We start from the raw sequence: 10,060 nt of genomic DNA on the forward strand, positions 1-10,060 counted from the left end.
ATGTAACTCAGCATCAGTACAGGATAAGTAGTGTAATGTATGAACACAGTGACTACACCAGCAGAATAGGGAGTGCAGCTCTGGAGTATAATACAGGATGTAACTCAGGATCAGTACAGGAGAAGTAATGTATGTACACAGTGACTGCACCAGCAGAATAGGGAGTGCAGCTCTGAAGTATAATACAGGATGTAACTCAGGATCAGTACAGGATAAGTAATGTAATGTATGTACACAGTGACTGCACCAGCATAATAGGGAGTGCAGCTCTGGAGTATAATACAGGATGTAACTCAGGATCAGTACAGGAGAAGTAATGTATGTACACAGTGACTGCACCAGCAGAATAGTGAGTGCAGCTCTGGAGTATAATACAGGATGTAACTCAGGATCAGTACAGGAGAAGTAATGTATGTACACAGTGACTGCACCAGCAGAATAGTGAGTGCAGCTGTGGAGTATAATACAGGATGTAACTCAGGATCATTACAGGATAAGTAATGTATGTACACAGTGACTGCACCAGCAGAATAGTGAGTGCAGCTCTGGAGTATAATACAGGATGTAACTCAGGATCAGTACAGGATAAGTAATGTATGTACACAGTGACTGCACCAGCAGAATAGTGAGTGCAGCTCTGGAGTATGATACAGGATGTAACTCAGGATCAGTACAGGATAAGTAATGTATGTACACAGTGACTGCACCAGCAGAATAGTGAGTGCAGCTCTGGAGTATAATACAGGATGTAACTCAGCATCAGTACAGGATAAGTAATGTAATGTATGTACACAGTGACTGCACCAGCAGAATAGGGAGTGCAGCTCTGGAGTATAATACAGGATGTAACTCAGGATCAGTACAGGACAAGTAATGTATGTACACAGTGACTGCACCAGCAGAATAGTGAGTGCAGCTCTGGAGTATAATACAGGATGTAACTGAGGATCAGTACAGGATAAGTAATGTATGTACACAGTGACTGTACCAGCAGAATAGTGAGTGCAGCTCTGGAGTATAATACAGGATGTAACTCAGGATCAGTACAGGATAAGTAATGTATGTACACAGTGACTGCACCAGCAGAATAGTGAGTGCAGCTCTGGAGTATAATACAGGATGTAACTCAGGATCAGTACAGGATAAGTAATGTATGTACACAGTGACTCCACCAGCAGAATAGTGAGCGCAGCTCTGGAGTATAATACAGGATGTAACTCAGGATCAGTGCAGGATAAGTAATGTATGTACACAGTGACTGCACCAGCAGAATAGTGAGTGCAGCTCTGGAGTATAATACAGGATGTAACTCAGGATAAGTAATGTATGTACACAGTGACTGCAGCATCAGAATACTGAGTGCAGCTCTGGAGTATAATACAGGATCATTAATGTAAGGTATTACTCAGTACACTGGATCCTGGGCATATGATCCAATCAGTTAGTCACGGCGCCCCCAGTATTACTCACCACTCGTTTATCCGGCACTCGATGAGTGAACACTCGGTAAAGTCTCCAGCTCTTCCCCAGCAGAGGTCCAAACACAAGGCTGAGCCCAATATAGAGGAGACTGACCCGGGCCTGAAGGCAGAGAAAAATGAGCGCTTTCAAGTACATGTTTGTGATGCAGGTTTGGATGTGACTAGAGATCAGTGTACCAGTAATAATTTGGGTTGCGGAGGATCTTTCTGATAAATCACCCTAATTGGTTACAAATTTACAGGAATCTGCAACAGAGTGGCTGGGAGGAGGCGGGGTCAGGTGCGGGGTCAGCACTGCTACATACCTGAATTATCGTTTCCATGGAGACAGTGTGTCCTTGCGCAGCAAACATGAAGGCGCTGATGTAGGAGAAGACGCTGCCCAGCACGATGACCAGGTTCAGGTTGGGACTGGACATCTTCACTATCCTAAAACACACAGAGACGGGTGACACACAGGACGGCTCCCTACTCATCCTGAGCAACCTTGTACTCCAGTCACATCCAGAGCTGCAGCCACAGTACTGCTGTTATGTCTTATACTCCAGTCACATCCAGAGCTCCGGTCACAGTTCTGCTGTTATGTCTTATACTCCAGTCACACCCAGAGCTACAATCACAGTTCTGCTGGATGACATGGAATCTGTTTTTCCCATAAAAGCACTGCACTATGCTGAAATGTGCTGTGGGAGATGCAGCTGCACGTACTACAATACACTATGGGTCTTAATAACCCCGTGCGCTGGCGGTGGATCCGCCAGAAATACGCCTAATATATGTATTTCTGGAAAATAAATGACCCCCTATATCTCCAGTGGGGCAGCAGTAGGATGTAAGCTTCTCTAGGAGCTCTGGATGTGAGCCCAGTATAAGACATAACAGCAGAATTATGCATGCAGCTCTGGATGTGGCTGGAACATAAGACATGATATAACAGCAGAATTATGCATGCAGCTCTGGATAAGGAATTACAGAGTAACTGACCATGAATTATAGGCCCCTTTCACACGAGCAAGTTTTCCATGCGGGTGCAATGCGTGATGGGAACGCATTGCGCCTGCACTCAATCCTGACCCATTCATTTCAATGGGTCTGTGCACATGAGCGTTGTTTTTCACGTATCACTTCTGCGTTGCATGAAAATCGCAGCATGTTCTATAGGCCTCATGCACACGAACGTACTTTGTTTCCATGTCCGTTCCGTTATTTTTGCAGATAGAATGCTGACCCATTCATTTCAATGGGTCCGCAAAAAATACGGGCAGCACACCGTGTGCTGTCCGCATCCGTATGACCGTTCTGTAGCCCCTCCAAAAAAATATAGCATGTCCTATTCTTGTCCATTTTGCGGACAAGGATAGGCATTGTTACAATGGATCCGCTAAAAAAACAGATGCCATACGGACGTTATCCGTTTTTTTGGGCGGGTCCGCAATTTGCGGACCGCAAAACACATACGGTCGTGTGCATTTAGCCATATTCTGAGTTTTTCACGCAGCCCTGGAGCTTCAGTGGAAAACCCATTGCATCCGGAAGCGCGTGAAAAACGCATCAAAACGCATTGCACCCGCACAAAAAAAAACCTGAACGCAATTGCAGACAAAACTGACTGAACTTGCTTGCGAAATCGCGCATTTTTCACTGAACGCATCCGGACCTGATCCGTCACGCTCGTCTGCAAGGGGCCATAGAGCGAGTCTGTAATAGAGACACTAAAGAAACTGTTTCCTGAGAGCCACATCAATAAGGGCCCCCGAGGTGCAGACCCCAGGGGCCACTATTACATTCACACCTTCCTACCTGACTCTGACTTACCTGTTTTTCCGGAAGCGAATGGTGAAGATGAAGAAAAAGATGGACAAGAAAAGTCCACAGGTGAGAAGAGACCCGAGGACCCCCTGCACCGCCACGGAAATGAGCGCCACGTCCGGTGCCTGCGAGAGGAGCAAACACCGCGAGTGAGCACCAAGTACGTATCAGGTGTATCTAATCCTATCCTGTGTGATACTGTCTGCTGAGCTGTGTATCTAATCCTATCCTGTGTGATACTGTCTGCTGAGCTGTGTATCTAATCCTCTCCTGTGTGATACTGTCTGCTGAGCTGTGTATCTAATCCTGTCCTGTGTGATACTGTCTGCTGAGCTGTGTATCTAATCCTATCCTGTGTGATACTGTCTTCTGAGCTGTGTATCTAATCCTGTCATGTGTGATACTTCCTGCTGAGCTGTGTATCTAATCCTATCCTGTATGATACTGCCTGCTGAGCTGTGTATCTAATCCTATCCTGTGTGATACAGTCTGCTGAGCTGTGTATCTAATCCTATCCTGTGTGATAATGTCTGCTGAGCTGTGTATCTAATCCTATCCGGTGTGATACTGTCTGCTGAGCTGTGTATCTAATCCTAAAATGTGTGATACTGTCTGCTGAGCTGTGTATCTAATCCTATCCTGTGTGATACTGTCTGCTGAGCTGTGTATCTAATCCTATCCTGTGTGATACAGTCTGCTGAGCTGTGTATCTAATCCTATCCTGTGTGATACTGCCTGCTGAGCTGTGTATCTAATCCTATCCTGTGTGATACCGTCTGCTGAGCTGTGTATCTAATCCTGTCCTGTGTGATACAGTCTGCTGAGCTGTGTATCTAATCCTATCCTGTGTGATACTGCCTGCTGAGCTGTGTATCTAATCCTATCCTGTGTGATACTGTCTGCTGAGGTGTGTATCTAATCCTATCCTGTGTGATACTGCCTGCTGAGCTGTGTATCTAATCCTATCCTGTGTGATGCTGCCTGCTGAGCTGTGTATCTAATCCTATCCTGTGTGATACTGCCTGCTGAGCTGTGTATCTAATGCTATCCTGTGTGATACTGTCTGCTGAGCTGTGTATCTAATCCTATCCTGTGTGATACTGTCTGCTGGGCTGCTGTATCTAATCCTATCCTGTGTGATACAGTCTGCTGAGCTGTGTATCTAATTCTATCCTGTGTGATACTGTCTGCTGAGCTGTGTATCTAATCCTATCCTGTGTGATACTGTCTGCTGAGCTGTGTATCTAATGCTATCCTGTGTGATACTGTCTGCTGAGCTGTGTATCTAATCCTATCCTGTGTGATACTGTCTGCTGGGCTGCTGTATCTAATCCTATCCTGTGTGATACTGTCTGCTGAGCTGTGTATCTAATCCTATCCTGTGTGATACTGTCTGCTGAGCTGTGTATCTAATCCTATGTGATACTGTCTGCTGAGCTGTGTATCTAATCCTATCCTGTGTGATACTGTCTGCTGAGCTGTGTATCTAATCCTATCCTGTGTGATACTGTCTGCTGAGCTGTGTATCTAATCCTATCCTGTGTGATACTGTCTGCTGAGGTGTGTATCTAATCCTATCCTGTGTGATACAGTCTGCTGAGCTGTGTATCTAATCCTATCCTGTGTGATACTGTCTGCTGAGCTGTGTATCTAATCCTATCCTGTGTGATACAGTCGGCTGAGCTGTGTATCTAATCCTATCCTGTGTGATACTGTCTGCTGAGCTGTGTATCTAATCCTATCCTGTGTAATACAGAATGCTGAGCTGTGTATCTAATCCTATCCTGTGTGATACTGTCTGCTGAGCCGTGTATCTAATCCTATCCTGTGTGATACTGCCTGCTGAGCTGTGTATCTAATCCTATCCTGTGTGATACTGCCTGCTGAGCTGTGTATCTAATGCTATCCTGTGTGATACTGTCTGCTGAGCTGTGTATCTAATCCTATCCTGTGTGATACTGTCTGCTGGGCTGCTGTATCTAATCCTATCCTGTGTGATACAGTCTGCTGAGCTGTGTATCTAATCCTATCCTGTGTGATACTGTCTGCTGAGCTGTGTATCTAATCCTGTCCTGTGTGATACTGTCTGCTGAGCTGTGTATCTAATCCTATCCTGTGTGATACAGTCTGGTGAGCTGTGTATCTAATCCTATCCTGTGTGATACTGTCTGCTGAGCTGTGTATCTAATACTATCCTGTGTGATACTGTCTGCTGAGCTGTGTATCTAATCCTATCCTGTGTGATACTGTCTGCTGAGCTGTGTATCTAATCCTATCCTGTGTGATACAGTCTGCAGAGCTGTGTATCTAATCCTATCCTGTGTGATACTGTCTGCTGAGCTGTGTATCTAATCCTATCCTGTGTGATACTGTCTGCTGAGCTGTGTATCTAATCCTATCCTGTGTGATACAGTCTGCTGAGCTGTGTATCTAATCCTGTCCTGGGTGATACTGTCTGCTGAGCTGTGTATCTAATCCTATCCTGTGTGATACAGAATGCTGAGCTGTGTATCTAATCCTATCCTGTGTGATACTGTCTGCTGAGCCGTGTATCTAATCCTATCCTGTGTGATACTGTCTGCTGAGCTGTGTATCTAATCCTACCCTGTGTGATACTGTCTGCTGAGCTGTGTATCTAATCCTATCCTGTGTGATACTGTCTGCAGAGCTGTGTATCTAATCCTATCCTGTGTGATACAGAATGCTGAGCTGTGTATCTAATCCTATCCTGTGTGATACTGTCTGCTGAGCCGTGTATCTAATCCTATCCTGTGTGATACTGTCTGCTGAGCCGTGTATCTAATCCTATCCTGTGTGATACTGTCTGCTGAGCTGTGTATCTAATCCTATCCTGTGTGATACTGTCTGCTGAGCTGTGTATCTAATCCTATCCTGTGTGATACTGTCTGCTGAGCTGTGTATCTAATCCTATCCTGTGTGATACTGTCTGCTGAGCTGTGTATCTAATCCTATCCTGTGTGATACTGTCTGCTGAGCTGTGTATCTAATCCTATCCTGTGTGATACTGTCTGCTGAGCTGTGTATCTAATCCTATCCTGTGTGATACTGTCTGCTGGGCTGCTGTATCTAATCCTATCCTGTGTGATACTGTCTGCTGAGCTGTGTATCTAATCCTATCCTGTGTGATACTGTCTGCTGAGCAGTGTATCTAATCCTATCCTGTGTGATACTGTCTGCTGAGCTGTGTATCTAATCCTATCCTGTGTGATACTGTTCCTCTTACCCTCGATGCCCGGCACAGATCCTGTAATATTCCCACAGTTTCCAGTTTGTCCAGTCTTGGGTGCAGATGACACTGGTGCAGGGCGCTGCAGTTCAGGGCGGGCTCCATATCCTGTGCCCAGTGCCAGGCTCACCCACTGGCATCCAGAACCTGCCACAGTCTCCCAGTCATAGAAGTGGCAGATTCCAGCACAGTCCTATTAGGACAAGGTCAGAGGGGTCCCGACTGTCACTGCAGGCTCATTCCAGTGACACCATTTTTATATGATCTGGACTTGGGGTGCAGCCTTCTCAGTGCCCGCTCTGGACTGGGGGTGCAGCCTTCTCAGTGCCCGCTCTGGACTTGGGGTGCAGCCTTCTCCTCAGCGCCCGCTCTGGACTTGGGGTGCAGCCTTCTCAGTGCCCGCTCTGGACTTGGGGTGCAGCCTTCTCCTCAGTGCCCGCTCTGGACTTGGGGTGCAGCCTTCTCAGCGCCCGCTCTGGACTTGGGGTGCAGCCTTCTCCTCAGTGCCCGCTCTGGACTTGGGGTGCAGCCTTCTCCTCAGTGCCCGCTCTGGACTTGGGGTGCAGCCTTCTCCTCAGTGCCCGCTCTGGACTTGGGGTGCAGCCTTCTCCTCAGTGCCCGCTCTGGACTTGGGGTGCAGCCTTCTCCTCAGTGCCCGCTCTGGACTTGGGGTGCAGCCTTCTCCTCAGTGCCCGCTCTGGACTTGGGGTGCAGCCTTCTCCTCAGTGCCCGCTCTGGACTTGGGGTGCAGCCTTCTTCTCAGTGCCCGCTCTGGACTTGGGGTGCAGCCTTCTCCTCAGTGCCTGCTCTGGACTTGGGGTGCAGCCTTCTCCTCAGTGCCCGCTCTGGACTTGGGGTGCAGCCTTCTCCTCAGTGCCCGCTCTGGACTTGGGGTGCAGCCTTCTCAGCGCCCGCTCTGGACTTGGGGTGCAGCCTTCTCCTCAGTGCCCGCTCTGGACTTGGGGTGCAGCCTTCTCCTCAGTGCCCGCTCTGGACTTGGGGTGCAGCCTTCTCCTCAGTGCCCGCTCTGGACTTGGGGTGCAGCCTTCTCCTCAGTGCCCGCTCTGGACTTGGGGTGCAGCCTTCTCCTCAGTGCCCGCTCTGGACTTGGGGTGCAGCCTTCTCCTCAGTGCCCGCTCTGGACTTGGGGTGCAGCGTCCTCCTCAGTGCCCGCTCTGGACTTGGGGTGCCGCCTTCGCCACAGTAATCTGCAGAATGTGGATTGTCAGCAGAAGGACCAGATATTGATGAGCTCAGGTCCTCACATAAAGATCTGTGATCACTGGTGGTGCAGTACCCAGGAATGACCACAGGGTGGCAACACGGCTCACTCAGGTGAATGCAGGTGAATGGGCTTCTGTAGACGGAGATGTCACTGAAGAGGTGGGGAGGAATTAACCCCTGCAGTTCTGAAATGAGAAATGGATGAGGTCAGCTTCCATAATGCAAGAAGGTCCTTATGTATCATAATAACGTAGTTTGAAGGGCGGAAAGACGAACTGTCCGTCCAGTTCAGCCTGATCTGGAGGAAGGCAAAAAAAACAAAAAACCTCATGAGGTAGAATCCAATTTTCCTAATTTTAGGGAGAAAAGAAATCCCTTCCCAGACTCCAATGAGGCATCAGAATAAGTCAGCGACCTCCAGACACCTGCCTATGTATATATAGTATATCTAAGCGGTAGGCATGGGGCCCATTCTTCACAGGTGCAGGGGGCGTCTCCCTGAGCGTGCCCCCATAGTATCCTCCAGCATCGCACCATACATCCCCCCATCGTCCGGGAAAGCTGGGTGGTCTCCTGCTATGGAGATGGAGGGTGTGATGCTTCTGCCCCTCACAATAATATAACAGATTATAACAAGGAGATGGCAAATATTCGCTCCTTTTGTTCTCGGGATAATTAACTCCCCTCCCCCGCTGCCCCCCCCCCCCCCCCCCCACTGGATCCCCGCAGCTAGATTTAATCATAGGAAGAAAAAATCCACCCTGTGACTCATGACCTAGTCCGCAGTCTCCGGGGCGGCCCCTCTGGATGATGGCGGCCATTTAGGTGTTCATCCAACTTTCCAAGAGACAGATATAAAGGGGAAGAAATCGTGTCCTATGGATATAATACTGCCATACAGTGCATCACCCGGGGCGCGGTGCCCGCTGACATTATTATGGCCACAATCACCATGACCCTCAGAATGAAGTTATCATGTCGTTTACACCGCGCGGTGAAAAGTGACGGAACGACCATCATCTTCCCCCAAACACGTTTGTGAATACATTATACGTACCCCAAAAACTGGTCCCACAAAAATCCCACCCTAATATGGCTATGGGGGGAAAAAGTGCCGAAAACCAGATGGTGCATAGACAGAAATGATGGTTAGCGGTAAGTGACGCCCTGGACCATCCCCCGTAGCACTCACTCGGACTCTCCTATCGGGGGTTGCAGACGCCCTCGGCCCCTCTTCTGCCCGTCCAGCGCTGCGTCTTCTGGCCACAGCTGCTTGAGAATACTGGGATGGAGTGGGAATGTTGGGGGCAGCACCGAGGGTCCCGGGGGTGTCACCACTAATCCCCTGAGATTGACTTGTGCTGATATAACTGCCGGCCTCACATGTCAGGACACCGACAGCCCCACATGCAGCGGCTCCCTTATATAATCTGCACACTGGGGGGGCGACATTTATGAAACAGTCACAGTGTATAACATGTGCCGGATACAATGTATCATTCTGTGGCTCCGGATGGTTGCTATGGGCGACTGCTCCTTTGCACCAGTTTTCATCCATTTTCTGGGTGCAGCGCCGCTCCTCCATTGCTCTGGGCTCGGAACGCTGCTGCCAATCTGTGCGGGCAGAATACAGAGGTCCTGATAGCGTTGTAGGGAGCGATTATTTATGCAACTGCCTGACATATAATGTAGAGTAGGGGCTCACGCACACGAACATGCCGTTTTTTGCTTTCCGCAAATTGTGGATCCGCAAAAAACGGATGCTGCCCGTGTGCCTTCCACAATTTGCAGAACGGAACAAGAGGCCCATTATAGAGATGCCTATTCTTGTCCGCAAAACGGACAGGAATAGGACATGCCTCATAATTTTTGGGGGTCACGGAACAGAGCAACGGATGCGGACAGCACACAGAGTCTGCATCTTTTGAAGACTCATTGAAATTAATGGTTCCGTATACGGAATGCAAAAAATGTTTGTGTGCATGAGCCCTAATAAGTGGGTGTCAAGGAGTTCAGCACGTCATTGTAAAGATCTGTGCTTGCTTTCTGTGAATGGCTTTATAATTATGAGTTGAAATTCAGTTCTGACCCTAATACATCTTAGGCTTCGTTCACATCACCGTTCAGACTTTCCGTTTAGGAGCAGGAGAACAAAGGACGGATTCGCACATAACTGAGCCGAACGGAACCTAAGGACCCTATAGACTATAACGGGGTCCTTAGGTTCCGTCCGGCTCAGTTATGTGCGAATCCGTCCTTTGTTCTGCTGCTAAACGGAACAGGAGAACGGAAAGGCTGA

At 48.5% G+C, this 10,060-nt stretch overlaps 1 protein-coding gene across 1 annotated transcript in view; it reads right to left on the minus strand.

The window, feature by feature from the left end:
* Nucleotides 1-6,775, minus strand: part of GPR156 (G protein-coupled receptor 156) — a 28,547-nt gene extending 21,772 nt beyond the window's left edge. The window contains exons 1-4 of the mRNA XM_040421732.1: nucleotides 6,535-6,775; nucleotides 3,297-3,415; nucleotides 1,787-1,910; nucleotides 1,471-1,581 (exon numbers count right to left, since the gene is read on the minus strand). Of these exons, the coding sequence (XP_040277666.1) occupies nucleotides 1,471-1,581; nucleotides 1,787-1,910; nucleotides 3,297-3,415; nucleotides 6,535-6,642 (462 nt within the window). The 5' untranslated portion in view covers nucleotides 6,643-6,775. The remainder of the gene's footprint in view (nucleotides 1-1,470; nucleotides 1,582-1,786; nucleotides 1,911-3,296; nucleotides 3,416-6,534) is intronic.
* Between the last annotated feature and the right edge of the window lie 3,285 nt (nucleotides 6,776-10,060).

The sequence above is a fragment of the Bufo bufo genome, chromosome 3 (assembly GCF_905171765.1).
Source record: "Bufo bufo chromosome 3, aBufBuf1.1, whole genome shotgun sequence".
Classification (NCBI taxonomy): domain Eukaryota; kingdom Metazoa; phylum Chordata; class Amphibia; order Anura; family Bufonidae; genus Bufo; species Bufo bufo.